Source organism: Urocampus carinirostris, chromosome 8, assembly GCF_059441175.1.
Source record: "Urocampus carinirostris isolate Australia breed hairy pipefish chromosome 8, RoL_Ucar_1.0, whole genome shotgun sequence".
Classification (NCBI taxonomy): Eukaryota; Metazoa; Chordata; class Actinopteri; order Syngnathiformes; family Syngnathidae; genus Urocampus; species Urocampus carinirostris.
This window is the reverse complement of record NC_142356.1, coordinates 39,177,733-39,193,776: the sequence shown is the minus strand read 5'-3', so window position 1 is coordinate 39,193,776 and position 16,044 is coordinate 39,177,733. Positions and strand designations below refer to the sequence as shown.

Genomic DNA, 16,044 nt, shown 5'->3' with positions numbered 1-16,044 from the left:
TTTAAACAATTCAGGAAAATTAACTGGTCAACGAGAACTTTGTAAAGGAGCAACCCTCACCGACAGACTTCATTTTTATACAAAATCGTGAAAAACCGTAACCGGAAGTTCTTTAGGAAATGGGGAAGGGTGGCAACCCAGACCGGAGTATAACCTGTGTATGATATTCATAGTGTTTTGTTTATCAAAATAAGCAATATTTGTTGCTGTGTTTAGAATTGCTGTATTGTGTAATGTTGTTGTGGTTTAAATTGCGATTATCTGTTTAACAAATACCTTACTTTCGGGATTATGTGCTCGTGTGGTTTGAATGGTTAAATGCTTTGTCTGTTCAAACCTGTATATATTTTACTCTAGTTTGGAGTCAGAGAATCAAAAGATGACTGTGTGTCAAATGACGATATTGCATCTTTTTAGAGATATGATTCCCATGATTACGAGCGGGATGATACTTATCACACTGACGTCATGTGCAACGTTCGTCATCCAAAACTACTTAGACCTGTCTCAGGGGACTTTCAGTGTTGGCGCCAATGTTTTTGTTAAAGGTCACATCCACACACTCTTCACGTACCCTTTTTACCACAGAACCTACACTCAACTCCTCCTCAGCATCTGTTCCATGGTGTTCCTTAGCGGTAGCTTGGAGAAAGGCTTTGGCACCGTTCGGTTCCTTTTCACTTGCATCCTGATGTCCACCTTTACAGGCTTGTCGTACGCCTTCCTAGATCTCCTGCAGGAAAGCAGTATACCCACGGAGGGCTTGGTCCCCATGGCCCTTGCGTGCGTGGCCCTCACCACCACTCACACAAAAATGACCAAAGCATTCCTCTGTGGGATCAGCTTCCCCACCATGGCTCTCCCGTTGGTGTTTGTGTTCATCACAAACTTGGTCGTTCCACACACAGTGCTCCCGTGTAATCTGTTTGCCATTCTGGTCGGATGGCTGCACGGAAGAGGATGGTTCTCTTTTGTGGAGATCACTGAAGCCAGGGCAGGACTTGTGGAGAAGACGCCACCTTGCAGAATGCTGAGGAGCTTGAGATTGGTGCCGTTTGTGCCGGCGTCCACAGAAGAGAGGAAGAAAACACTCCTGCCTCGGATTAACCCGACTCCTGGATCTTACCCATTGCAGGTCTACGTGCCAGCTTCAAGTGCCAACATGGTGGGTAGTTCAGTGAAAATGTATGAAGGTTGGTCGAATCCTATCACAGAAGCTTCGCCAATCTCTCATGTTCCTTCTACACAGACTCTTAGTGGGACAAGTGATGGACACAGCTGCTTACAGGCCCCTCACAGTCACTCTCAGCTATAGTTTTTTAATTAACATAACATACATTTAAGATAAATGATTGTTGTGAGTGTGCTTCATAAATATTAAAAAAATGTTAGCAAAGGAGCTTGCATTCCATTTCTATGTATTTTTCATTCAGTAAATCACTTGGATATTATGCAAATTTAAAATGTATTTAATTACAAATTTGCCCCTGAACTTTAATGTTCTACATAACTGTTTTGTAACCTTTTTTGAGCCAAGGCACACTTATGTTTTAATAAAATAATCTCAGAGCACATAAAAACTTTTATCCTTTAGCAAAGATTTTCAGGGCAGATCACATTTGGGAAGAGGAATTGGGTGGGGAGTTATAACGTCTGGGCAAAATAATGACAAGTAAGATTGTGCATTTTGGTCACTTGAGTCTAGTTTGTATTCATCTTCTTGCCTTTAGCACTCATTTTCAGTTCCACTTTGCCAAACAGCGACATGTGGTGGTCAACTAATGCACACTGTCCCTAAAGTAACCATATGCAAAACTTGAAACCAGTTAAAAATGATCTACAGCTCTTTTTCTTATGTTGCTGGCATGTCAGAAATAAGCTTCTATAAGAGCTGACCCTCAAAAGCATCAAACATTGTACTTTCGACAAAGTGATTTTTTTATTTAAAAAAAAGGATCTTGAGTAAGAAAAAAAAGTTTAATCTTTGAATATGAATTACACTTGATGCATTTTGGTTTAATTCTTGAGAAGGACACACACAGAAAAAACCTCATTCTTCCCAATGGTCTCCATAGATATTCTTCTTCGCTGAAAAAAAAGAATAATTTATTATTCATTTTTTTGATTATCGTATTTTCACTACCACAGGGCACACATACAAGTCTCAGATTTTCTTTGAATTGTGCGGCGCATCCTATTGTGTGGTGCGCCCTGTGTGTGATGTAAAGTGGTGACTTTAGGGTTGGGCACCCGCCCCAAGAGTGGGAGGTCATTGGTTCGAGCCTTGTGGCCGAGTCATACCTAAGACTTAAGACATTTCTGGGTGAAAGCTGATTTTTTTTTTTGGGTGAGATCGTTCACATTTTCAACTCAATGAAACTTGTATGCGATCTCCTGTATCATTCAAGCATTTTATGTTTAGATGCCACAAGCTTCCTGTTTGTGCAGAAGAGGACACGTGACGTCACACGCAATGCATTGTTTGCGGAAGAAGTCATGGATGGTAATTTTAGTGTTTATTTGCTACTGGAGGCTGAAGAGAGTTGTCATTCCAAATATTAATTAGATCCAAAACCCAATTTTCCCGCCATTGAATGCTTTCAGAGTTTTTTTCCGATATGGAGTGTTGATTTCTTTTTTTACACTGAAGATCATAGAGACTGAGCAGCCTAAATGCGACTCCCCTGCAAAATCAGATACCCTTATGCGTGAACATGCACTGTTTTCCAACAGAACGTATGTTGCTATCGTCTCTATAATGTGTTTACAAAGGATTATTGATTGGCGTTATTAAAACAAAAAAAAAAGATTGTGTTTTATATAATGAATTTATTGGGACATGCAAACGTCAACAACACTGCTGCGTTGGGAAGCATAGTTCACACGAAGGCTTTAGGCACAACAGAAGTGCCCACAACTGAGGCCACTTCTGCCCTATTGTGCGATGCGCCCAGGATAAGTGTTAAAAACAAAAATAGAACCAGCTACGGAGACTGCACCTTAATAAGGTGCGCCTTCTGGTCGTGAAAATACGATATAATGATCGAGACCTGATTGAGGATTGTGTATTCTTTACCAGCTTTAGTTGGTCTTTCTGGCTCCTTTTCAGGGGTAGTTCTGAGGAGGGACTCAGCCTTCTGGGTGAGAGTGACTTCGTAGTTCTCCCGGTTTTTAATTCGCAGGTCTTCGTATAGGATGGACTTCTTCTTGGGCTCATTATCCTCTTCATAGGATTCACCTGTAGGTGACCGTTTGAAACAAGTTGTCATACAAAGACACCTCTGATATGAATCCGAAATTAAGATTTGACCATGTTTTCATACTATTCTTGGGATCTAGTTTAAAATCAAAGCCGGATAAGCATTACCGTGTTTTGCAGACTATAAATTGCATTGAAAATTTGATAAAATCCAACACTAAGAACACTGTATGACTTGAAATATAAAACGACAATTGAAATTAAAATGGCAGCAAAAACTTGCCAAATAGTATGTTTATGTTACATAAGTATTTGGCAACCTTTTCTGTACCACTGATCAGTTTAATTTCAAACTATATTCTAAGGCAGACCTGGGCACTCCGGTCCTGGAGGGCCATACGTCCTGCCAGATTTTGAAGTTTGCTCTTTTTTAACTCAGGTGATACAAATTATAACCTCATTAGCAAGCTAGCAAGTGCTCGTTAACGATACTGGTGATTGGAATCACCTGTATTTGATCAGAGAAACCTCAAAAATCATGCAGAACATACGGCTCTCCAGGACCGGAGTGCCCAGGTCTGTTCTAAGGCATGGCCTAACAACAACAACAACAATAATAATAAACCCAAATACACACTGTAAACACTGGACCCCTGAAAATCTAATTTCCATAGGAAAAGATGTTCGAGTTCATCATCACACTATTTTTTTAGTCATGGTTCCAACGTTGTATGCGAAAGGTCCACAGTTCGAGACCGTGTAGAAATCTATGTTGGCCTGGAGAGGGATGGGCGCCACCAGGCTGTACTTGCCCAAGACACACCACAGGAAATGGTGCCCCTACAAACTAAGCGGTTAAGGGATCCAACCAACCATGTTGTATGACGTTGTTTTGGCTCAACTCTTTCCCATAAGGCTCCATTACAACGTTGTCCAATGTGGCACTGTGAGTAAAATAGGGTGAAGAGATAAAATCTAACACCCTTTCCTATGTCATCCACAATCATAATAACGTTGTGGTTATAACACAGCGCTCTCAACGCTGCCATCTGCGTTCGCTTCCCATTGCTGAGCAAATGATGTCAGATTCAATTATTGTAAAACCTCAGTGTAACGCACACCCAATGGATGTATATATGAATAAAGACGGGATGATCAAAAAAAACAAGGCTTATTTTTAACAATTCAGTGTGGCCAGTTACCAAACGACCCAAGGTCAGGTACCGGACCGTGGCCCGGTGGTTGCCAACCACTGCTTTACATGATACAAGAAAGAATGTGTCTGTTATGTTAGGAGTGCTGATAACTATAGAATAAACACCAAACTAAGTTTACAAGAGTTAAAAAAAAATGTCTATGTCACCCAAAATATCCAGTTCTTTCAGCTGTATAATTAGTTTTTGGCTGCGTATTTTGCCATTTGCACCTTGTAATCCAATAAATATGATTCTTTGGTGTCATTTTTGCTTAGCACTTCTCAGTTGACCTGAAGCAACTTTTTGTGGTTTAGTGTGAAAATAACAAGTACATATATTGGTTCAGAGCACGGCTCTCCAGCGTGGTGCCCGCAGGAACCACATATACACCTAAGAACACCTGATAACCCACAGACAGGTCCTGATCACCAGTGATGTGTCATTGTGATTAGGATAGCACGATTTAGAGACAAAAACCTAATTGCGATTTTTCAGACCAGTATTGCAATTTCCATGCAATTTTCTATTTTAAAGAAAGGTGCATTTTTTTGTGGTAGTTTCGTTATTTATGGAAGTACTTAACCCTTGGATGCATGGCCTACCAGTACATTAATTCTTTCATGAGTGGAGTCGCTACTAAATTGGGGGAAAAAAATCCTTAAGGCATCAAGTAATGAACATGTTTTATGAGGAATACCTGGAATATGACCAAAGTTTTTTATTTTTTTATGATTTTGAAAAATAACAACCCGTGGGGTCATTTTTTCATTCCATTTATGCATTCAAAGGTTAATTCTAAAAAAATTGTCTACTTTTATATAGCGCTTTTCAAGTCAATGAAGACCTCCCAAAGCGCTTTAGAATGCGCTTCACATTTTTCCCTTATACACACTAACTAACCGATAGCAGTGTCAATTCTAGTGGCATGCTTTAACCCGCCTGCAAGCAGACACTGTTGAGAAGCAAAAAGGTATCTGGAAGATGTCACCAGTCACGCCTAGACATACCCTTAGAAAATGTATAAAATACTAATGTTTAGTTTTTCAGATGGTGATCAACCTTGACCTTATTTCTGCATATTCCAACTTAAATTACTCAATGTCAATAGCACTTGCAGAGCTATTTCAGTCGGGGACAAAACTTGAGTGTTTCCTTTCAAAAGAGACAAAAAACGTCCAGATTCTCCCAACGGTTAAACAACAGCATTCAATTTACTTTGGGTACGTCTTGGATTGAGATTTAAGGTAATTTTTTCAGGATCGCTTAAGGGTTAAATTTAAGAAGACCGCGCCCTCTTCTGAAGAGATTTGTTAAGGTTTCTGTCTATAAATCCTTGGAAAAAAATGTAGTGTTTTGCGATTACACAATCGCATTACGTCACATTGCAATGTCGATTAGATTTCGGTGATTTGCAGTGATTTTCCCGAAAATTTGATTTGGAACTGGCATGATGTTTTAGTGGTTGAATAGGCCTATTTTAACGTAACAGCTAATAATTAAAGGCATGAAAATGGGTCTAGGGTTAAAAGGGCGAGAAGAGTGTGTAGGAGAAATGTTCCAGTACACAGTACAACCAAACAAAATATTGTTAATGTTAATTAATGTAGCCTCAAGTCACTTGCAAGAATGCATGTCAAATTTAGCCCGACTTGGTTAAGTTGATGGTGTATTCTATGCAGCTAGCCTGCTCCTAACCAGGCTATCAACTAGGCTAATATTATCCTCGGACACATCTTGCACTGTGAAAACTAAATGGGTTTTATAACATTTCTATAGACTTTCTTGATATGTTGCAGTATTCGAACTATCCTGCATTAAAGTTTTACATACTGTTTTGTAATTTTATTAAATCTGTTGACTGTATAATTGCAACAGTCATTTTATAGCTATGTCTTTTATTTCTATGCCAATTATGTAAGTGTGCCAAATGGTAATCAGACCTTTATGAATTAAATATCAAAGCTGTTTGTGAGATTCTAAAAATTGACACATCAACTTGCAAAGAAGGTATTCAATAACATTTTTGACAAGGGTATTAAAGTATTTCCATTACTATACTATTCTTATTCATTCCTTTCCTAGTCAAAGAGACATTTGCTCTTTACGAAAAATCAATTAAATAAAACGAAAAGAAAATAAGGGAACTAAAATTAGGATTTGCAAATATGCAACTGATTAAGCCAAAATGCCTGAGCCAGACCATTTCCAGCTGCACTTAATCAGTTAGCATTGATTTTTTTATTCCATGTATGTGCAATACCCTCCTAGGCAACTCTGCAACGACTCATTGCAACACATTCTTGTTGCTATTATGGCATCGTCTCATGTCTAATCTGTGCATCATGATCTTTGGGCTGCAGTGAACCATTCTCCACCCCAATTGGCTAGAAACACAAACATTGGGTTTGATTTATCCGTTGCTGTATCTGCCATATGCGGAGATCCTCACTTTTGACATAACAGCTGCATGGCCCAAATGGCAACTACTCCTGCCTGCACGAACGCAGCGTCTCAAACGCCGGGTTCATTCTCTGCAAAATCTCACAACCCCCCTCCTCTTGTAACCCTTTTTACCCTTGGATATATACAATTCATATAGGTCACCCTTTTTGACTTCAAAACATTGAATTATTACGAAAGGTGAGCAATTTTCATGCCTTTAATTATTACCTGGTGATATCATAGTAACAACAAGATAACTTGTCATCTTATAACATCTAAAACTGGTAACCCCTCGTGCCACTCATTAACGATAAGTCGCTCTCAGCTTTAAAAAGGTTAGGGACCCCTGCTCCAGAGTACAAGGTGCACCCCTGGCCAAACGATGGGAAAAAGGGGATTTTTAGTCTGGAAAATACATTATGTTTTCTGACCATATCTGATTATGCATAGAAGGTATTATTTACCTAGCACATTAATATCATCTGCTCTCCTCATGGGAACAGATGCGTCAGAACTTAATCCGTATCCAAGTTCCGTGGAGGAAGCTGGCATGCCCGCCGACTGGAACATGGAGTCATAACTCTGATGGTCAGGATCACTCAGCTCTGACGGAGCCTCTTTAGACCTGGACAGGACCATCACAATAGCTGTTAGGGACCTGATTTTTTGGTTCTTTAAGTGAAGAGTTAGTGTTAGAACACACAATTGTGGCGACAGTCCTGTTCTCTGTCTAAGGACCTCTCCCAGAGGGGAATTTTCCAGCCTCTTGAACTTCTCCTGACACGTCTTCATGTAAGACATTTTCCCCGCCATGTAGCCGCAGAAGCCGGCAACTGCAGAGGACACACCATTTAAAAATAATGCTGCGTTCAATACTGTAGGAAATGTTTATCATGTTAGTCTAAAGTCTATTCAACATAACCAGGAACTATAGTTTTTTTTCTTTGAATGCTAAATGGTAATTGTCTCCACACTTACAGGCCACTTTGGGTATTGATCCAAATCTTGGAGATGCAGAGAGCGATCCTAAACGGAAAAACCAATTTATTCTAACTGTTTCATAGAATAAGCACATGTCTTACCTCTGGCTACTAGAGCTCGAGTGATTGCCATGGCCACCACAGAGAAAGGCACAGCTGCAAAGGAAGCAAACTTATTTAAAAAAAAAGGTTATCATGGTCAGAGAGAAGTGGCTTGCATCAAATTGTTTTCTATTAATTAGTTTTGCGGATTTTTACGTACATAACTGAATTTTGGCGTTACTTAACACGCGCCAGCACAATCAAACCAATCCGAGAACTGCCCTGTGTGCTGATCAGAGCAATACAAATGAATAGAGTGATCCAATCAAGGGGGCCAGCACGAATGACATCGATAGATTAGTTAAAGCAGGGGTCGGGAATGTTTTTGACCCAAAGAGCCATAAATGCAAAATATTTTGATTTTTTTTTTGATAGAGCTATATAATACCATGACAAAATTCTGCACAACCGCCAAACCAGTTCTTCAGACAATAGCTAATTTTTCAGCGCATTTTATGTCACTCTGTGACATTAGCTTATTTGATGAAAATTATGAAATAATAATGCCAGAGCTTGTGCCCCAGATCAACGAATATACCACTTTAAAATTGTCTTCCTCCCAGTTACATAAGATCGTTGAGACTAATTTTGACCATCATTTTTTTTGTAAATAATGGTTTCAAAACAAAGTGCGAGCAGATTTCTTTTGTAAAAATGTCACAAAAAAGTGCAAACAAAAAGTTTATGGACGTGTTTTCCCCTTAGTGCAGCAGACAAAGAACTTCTGAGCAACATTCAGCCAATACCGGTGTGAACTGTAAACTGTCGTCAAAACTGTGCCCTTCATATTCGGGACCGATCAGCTTGAATCATTAGTGTTGTTTCGGTAATGTACGTACTACACTGGACTTAAAGATCATCAATATTGGAAGGCTGCAGAGAAAAATTGCACTGCTCTCTCTTATCTCTAATAGCATTTTACTCTATTTTAACTCATTAAAAGAGTGATATCTGGCTCGCGACCCCTGAATTAAAGGATGATTTACTTCCTATCACTCACCAAAATTAAACAACATGTTGGTTCTCGCTCCTAAAGTGGTCTCGATTTTTGTGTCTGGTTTGATTACAGGGGTGCTTTATGTGGCTTTCAGGAAGGATAGACTTACACTACATATGGATTAATACAACTGTTACATCCACTATTTATGGATTGTGGTATTTTTGCAGTGGGGACAGAAAAGTGAAATGCCCCAGAGGAATCAACCAATACCAGATACCAGTTGTTTTTTTTTAAAGACGCAATGTGTAACATTTGACCACTAGATGGCACTGTTGTCCAATGCAAACAAAAATATGCATGCAACAAGACGGCAGACAAACATGGTAACGAACTAAGTAGGGGTTGCATTATGTAAAAGAAATACACATTTCTTGACCTATGATTATTTTATAATGATTAACATTGGTATGATATTTCGTTAGCATATGTGCCTTAATAAATAGGCATATGAATAACCTATACTTTTCGTGGACAATATCTCAGTATTATTTGTGATTGCAACATCCTTTGCTGTCTGGTAATCCTGAAAGGGGGATGCCACATGTGCCCCAGATCAACGAATATACCACTTTAAAATTGTCTTCCTCCCAGTTACATAAGATCGTTGAGACTAATTTTGACCATCATTTTTTTTGTAAATAATGGTTTCAAAACAAAGTGCGAGCAGATTTCTTTTGTAAAAATGTCACAAAAAAGTGCAAACAAAAAGTTTATGGACGTGTTTTCCCCTTAGTGCAGCAGACAAACTTCTTCTGAGCAACATTCAGCCAATACCGGTGTGAACTGTAAACTGTCGTCAAAACTGTGCCCTTCATATTCGGGACCGATCAGCTTGAATCATTAGTGTTGTTTCGGTAATGTACGTACTACACTGGACTTAAAGATCATCAATATTGGAAGGCTGCAGAGAAAAATTGCACTGCTCTCTCTTATCTCTAATAGCATTTTACTCTATTTTAACTCATTAAAAGAGTGATATCTGGCTCGCGACCCCTGAATTAAAGGATGATTTACTTCCTATCACTCACCAAAATTAAACAACATGTTGGTTCTCGCTCCTAAAGTGGTCTCGATTTTTGTGTCTGGTTTGATTACAGGGGTGCTTTATGTGGCTTTCAGGAAGGATAGACTTACACTACATATGGATTAATACAACTGTTACATCCACTATTTATGGATTGTGGTATTTTTGCAGTGGGGACAGAAAAGTGAAATGCCCCAGAGGAATCAACCAATACACAAATATAAGTCGTGTCTGTACTAGAGTCTCATAGTGTTTTGCAGCATAAAAATATTCCGGGTAAACACAATTAAGCAGATTACATGTGTTACACTGTAGTACACAAACATGTATGGTTTCTAATTTGCATAAATTCACTTAACACTGGTAGTTATGGAACAGATTATGTGCGAAAATTGTGAGATTAATGTACAATTTTGTTCAGTCTAATATGCTTGATCATTAAATACAGCTCTCAGTACTCCTAAAATTAGATTTTATTTCAAAGATATTGAACTCCATTTAACATTTTAGAAAATGAACTACATTTTCTGCAATTTTCTATTATTTTACAAAAATTTAGCTATATTCCAAAAACCTACTTATTTTAAATAGTACAAATAATGAGATTCTCTATACATTTCATCATTCCTTCATATAAACTAAAAAAGGTACTATATAAGTTTTTATAGCAAGGGTCTTGGATTTAATAATCTGACATGTAGGGTGAGGATTTTTCTTTCTAACAAGAGTCTCAAACCGTGAAAACTTAAAATGATATTTAGATACCAGTTGTTTTTTTTAAAAGACGCAATGTGTAACATTTGACCACTAGATGGCACTGTTGTCCAATGCAAACAAAAATATGCATGCAACAAGACGGCAGACAAACATGGTAACGAACTAAGTAGGGGTTGCATTATGTAAAAGAAATACACATTTCTTGACCTATGATTATTTTATAATGATTAACATTGGTATGATATTTCGTTAGCATATGTGCCTTAATAAATAGGCATATGAATAACCTATACTTTTCGTGGACAATATCTCAGTATTATTTGTGATTGCAACATCCTTTGCTGTCTGGTAATCCTGAAAGGGGGATGCCACATGTGCGGTCCGTTCTCAAGGTTTCTTCATTTTCCCCATGTTGAAGTTTTTGAGTTTTTCCTTGCCCTCGTGTTGGTTCCAGATCAGGGGATGAAATGAAAATGAAATGAAATAATAGTCTGAAAAAAATAGTCTGTGTAATAACCTGTGAAGCCCTTTGAGACTCTTTGTGATTAAGGGCTATACAAATAAAAATGACTTGACTTCGTGTAATTTTGCTTAGTATTCAAATCTTTTTTTTAACTAAATGAAAGTTTTTTCAGTACCACTATGAGAAACCTAATACTACACACTGTCCCTTTAAGCAAATGATCAGACCAGGCACTCGTGAATTTTTTTTCGATAAAAATGTCTTGAAAAAAATAGTTGCAGCAAACTTACACCTGTACCAAAAGCTCTCGTTGTTGCACTCCCCGAACACTCGCTTCTCCTCCTCCGTTGGGATGTAATTAGTGCTGAGGGGCAACTGCTGGGAGAGAAAACAAAGAAAAATACAATTTCACTACAAATGCAGAAATTGCTTTTTGTCAACTTTATGTTTGCAGGGACCACTGGACCTTCCCCCGAGCTAGCTAAAAAGCTAAAGGCAGTTAGCATATGCCAAGGGTCGGCTAATGTTTATTAGCATGCAGCTAACCTGTGCTCCTTGGCTCGGTCGCTGCTCGTTAAAACCGTCCACAGTAGTGGACGACATGTTTTCAAATTATTAATGGGATGTTTTGTGGATACAAAAGGGGGCGCACTGGGTGAGTACTGTTTGCGACAATGTCATCGCTGAGTGTGACGTAACCCGGAAATGAAAAGGTAACATTTGTCGGGGGTTTGGAAACAAGTGAATAACCTAAAAATAACCTAAATTAATTAAAATACACAATAATATGATATATTTAGAGTAACATACAGTATGTATAACATTGTTATTATTTTAATATAGATATATTTTTTGGGGGTTGTGTATGCCTCAGAAATTGCTCGCGACTGCTGTTCAGCGGTTTAAACGGTTACTGCAGATGGTCAATCAATATTAGTGACATTTATCAGTCTTGTCACAAGTATGAGTTTTATCTTTTATGTCTTATCAAACATCAAGAAATAAGAGTACGGACCCCCAATTATTTTTCATTAAAAAATTAAAACCAGTTTTTATTGCGACTTTAGATTGCTCAGCTAATGTAATTTCAAATGAAATAAAATGTTGCAATACAATAACATGAAACTTAGATATCGCTGTAGCATTGTGTTTCGAAATGACAATGATTATTTGAAATGCCTCCAAATTTAGCACAATAAAAAAATAAGCAAAAGTATGTAAAATTAATATAATGCAATTGAAACAAAAACAAAAAAATACAGATGCATGAATAAATTGATACAGGTAAAAACAACAAAACAAAAAATAAATGTAACAATAAATGAAGTTACATACAAAAACGAATATAAAAGTGCTATTTTATACCAATGAGTAAAATAAAACACTGGTACTGCATATGTTTTCTTTCAAGCGCTGTCTGTGGCAAATCTTTATTGTACGTAATAGTATAATAATAATTAATTGCCATTTAATTGTAATTCACTGTGATTAATTTTTGTGACCATTTTCTTTTCATGTTTATTTATCTTGTTATATATCATCTTTTTAACTGCCATTTCTGTGTATTTGTATATGTATTTTTTGTGTGCAAATGGTTCATTGTTTTCTTTTTTTTCAACTTGATTAAGGCTCTTTTGTGCTGTGCCTTAATAAATAAACATAATTCATTCATTATTTAATTTCAGAGTTCATGTTTTGTATCCATTTTTACTCATACATCATTTCAATAATTATTCGTTTATATTTTTATACATTATTCATTTTAATTGTCGTTATTTTTTTTAAATTTCAGAATTATTGTTGTGTATATTTTTTGTACGTGTATTTATTTATGTTTTCGTATATTGTGACTTAAAATTGCCATTTTTTTGTGTTTGATTTCAGCAATATTGTTTTGAATCCCTTTTTCATGTTCATGTGATTATTTATTTGTTTGTACTTTTACATATTCATTTGAATTGTCATGTGATTTTGTTTGATTGCAGTTTTGTACCCTTTTTGTTTTTCACATGTACTGATTTATTTATATTTCTATATATTGTTAATTTGAACGGCACGGCGGCTGGGTTGTCTGCGTGCAGTCCCACGGTGCAGAAGTACAAGGTTCAGGAGTGCTTTGCCCTCTCAGATTAAATTTAGGCTTAAAACACACTTGTACTCAATATCTTTTGAATGATGTTGACCTCGGGAAGCTGTCGACCAGACATTCTGTTATTCCCTTTAGTTTATATTGATAATGTCTGTGTATTGTCTATACAGTCTTTTGAAACCGCTTGTGATTGACTAAAAAACATGACTTGAGTTTTGGCGGGCCAGATAAAAAAGCCTGGCCTCGTGCGGCCCATTGGGCCGTAGTTGCCCATCCACGGTTTAAACTTAGCACATTGTTGACCCATGACTGGCTCTTTGAAAAGGATCAATTCAGTGATCAACACTCACACACGTACACAAAGCATGTCATTCAGGACCATCAGAGCTTGCAACACACCCTCACAGTTGCACTTGCAAGAAATCCCGGCAAGGTGTGTTCATCTTATCTATCTGGAGCTCTCTGCGATGTGAAAACCTCCAGGGAGGTACCTTCACATTCAGATTGCACTTACAGAACCGTTCCACGGACATCATGGATGCAATCAAACCACCTGAGGTGAGGACATTATAATTATGTTTTAAACTTATCTTCGTGCTTATGAGGAATTGACTTCTAGGTTCACTCTCTCATTTCGAAGTATTAGTGTAGTAACAGTAAAGACTTTATTTTGGGGCAGACTGTGGCAAAAAAACCCAAGACATAATATACATAATAATTGCATGACCAAAAAGGATTATCTTCAAAGATCAAAACAGCAATGCAAAAAAAATTAAATTTTTAAAAAAAAAAAAAACAGAAGAAAAAAAAAGAAAGAAATATGTATATAAACATATATATATATATATATATATATATTATACTTTCTCAAAAAATGTTCTTGTTCTGAATGCAGATACATTTTTTTTCATTTATTTTGAATATCGTGTTTTCATTTTTATACATTAAATATTAAGTAAGTAAGTGTTTTAGGTTAAAATAGAAAAAACAAATTTTCAAATAAGCAAAATCTTCCGTGATAAGTATTTATCATAATTTTGAACAATAATCATAATCTACTTTTTTTCCCCGTTTGACTGTTTTTTAACATATTTTTTAACCATGTTAATAGTATATAGTTTATATATTTGATGTTTATTTTGGGGGAATTGTCAGGGGTAGCTGATAAAAAATATATATTTCAAATGTGTCTGATATAATTTTTTTTTAGTTTTGACAATTATTTTTTTATTAAAAAGAATAATAAATGTTTAATATGATCAATCATTACTTATTTGTTAAAGCAAAATAGGAAGTAGCAGACCTGATAGATATTATTTTTTATTATCTAAATAATTCTTTTTTCTAAAAGAAGATATATTTTATATAAGCCAAATCATCCTCTAGCATAGTCAGGAAAGTCAATTGTTTTCCTCATTTTTGCACATTTTACAGCAATTTTAGAAATGTACAAAAAAGAGGTAAAATATAAAAAAACACATTTTCAGCAAAATCATCACCCTACTTATTTTTTTTTCTTTATACATCAACCATTACTTAGTTAATAAGTTCGATTGCAGCAAGTATTTTAAAATAGTGAGATTAACAGACGTGACAGATACTTTATTTTAATTATTTTAAGATTCTTTTTTGCGTTTGTTGTTTTTCATATAGGAAAAATATTATTGGGAACAAGCCTAATGATATTCAAGCATTAATAGAAAAGACAATGGATTTCCATGTTTTTAACATAATTTTCATATTATATTACAAAATAAGCCATTTTGAAAAAATATACTTATTTTAGATAGTACAAATAATGAGCAAAAGGAACATGTTTTCTCTATACATTTAATCATTCCTTAAAAATTATTAGGAAGTATGACAGAAGCAAATACTTAAAATAGCAAGATTACTAGAACTGATTTTATATATCTATATATATATATATATATATATATATATATATAGATATGTATACATATCTATATATATATATATATATATATATATATATATATACTCATTTGATTTCAAGGATTATTTTTCAGTAATTAAATCATATTAAGATAAAGATAAATCATATTTTAAATGAGCCAAATTATCCCTTAGCATACATAGATCAGAAAGACAATTATTTCCTTATTTTAATAAATCTTTGAACATTTTACTAAATTTTGTATGATTTTTGAAATTTCCTAAATTTTTGCAAACTATAGGAAAGAGAAAAACTATTTTAAGAATGATTTTGTAGAGAAATAGGGAAATAAATATTTGAAATTTAAAATATCTTCAAGGCTATCTATTAAAACCATGTTTTACTTATTTTAATAAATTTTGTATATTTTATAGCAATTGGGGAAATTAAGAATTGTACTAAATAAAAAAACAAAAACACTTTTTCAAAATGAGAAAAATTATCAGCCTACGGAACATTTTTGTTTTTATACATTCGATCATTACTTAGTTAAGTACAATAGCAGCAAATATTTAAAATAGCAATATTACCAGACATTATGATACAATTTCTCTTTTTTTAAGATCAATTCTTTTTTAGTAAAGTAGGAAAACTAATGTGCGAAAGTAAAAAAGATAACCATGAATAACAATTGTTTTACTTTTTAAATATTGTATTGTACATTTTACAATGTTTTTAACAATTTGCTCAATTTTGACCAAAATGTATACAATAACAAAAATACTTTTGATAATGATATTTCAAATTAATACTATCTTCAATGGTAACTATGAATAATAATAACAATGAATTACTTAGGAGGAAGACGAGTCAGTCTCCAGGTGTTTATTTTTCATTTTTTGTAATTTATTTTACAATACTTTTTTTATATTATC

The 16,044-nt window shown here is 35.5% G+C and overlaps 2 protein-coding genes across 4 annotated transcripts; one reads left to right on the top strand and one right to left on the bottom strand.

Annotated features, from left to right (window-relative positions):
- The first annotated feature begins 127 nt into the window (after nt 1-127).
- On the top strand, nt 128-2,808 carry rhbdd2 (rhomboid domain containing 2). 2 transcript variants are annotated; one of them, XM_088342657.1, is made up of 2 exons: nt 128-1,165; nt 2,423-2,808. In XM_088342657.1, the coding sequence occupies exons 1-2, from the start codon at nt 311-313 to the stop codon at nt 2,564-2,566; spliced, it is 999 nt and encodes a 332-aa protein (XP_088198783.1). In that variant the 5' UTR covers nt 128-310; the 3' UTR covers nt 2,567-2,808. The 2 variants fall into 2 exon arrangements, with proteins under 2 accessions (XP_088198783.1, XP_088198781.1); XM_088342655.1 differs by lacking the exon at nt 2,423-2,808 and having other exon boundaries at nt 128-1,399.
- unm_sa25545 (un-named sa25545) lies at nt 1,921-11,828 on the bottom strand. 2 transcript variants are annotated; one of them, XM_088342658.1, is made up of 8 exons: nt 11,670-11,828; nt 11,414-11,501; nt 7,920-7,973; nt 7,816-7,863; nt 7,541-7,670; nt 7,302-7,462; nt 3,077-3,238; nt 1,921-2,088 (listed from the first exon to the last, which is right to left on the bottom strand). In XM_088342658.1, the coding sequence occupies exons 1-8, from the start codon at nt 11,724-11,726 to the stop codon at nt 2,051-2,053; spliced, it is 738 nt and encodes a 245-aa protein (XP_088198784.1). In that variant the 5' UTR covers nt 11,727-11,828; the 3' UTR covers nt 1,921-2,050. The 2 variants fall into 2 exon arrangements, with proteins under 2 accessions (XP_088198784.1, XP_088198785.1); XM_088342659.1 differs by having other exon boundaries at nt 11,414-11,498.
- Nucleotides 11,829-16,044: the final 4,216 nt, after the last annotated feature.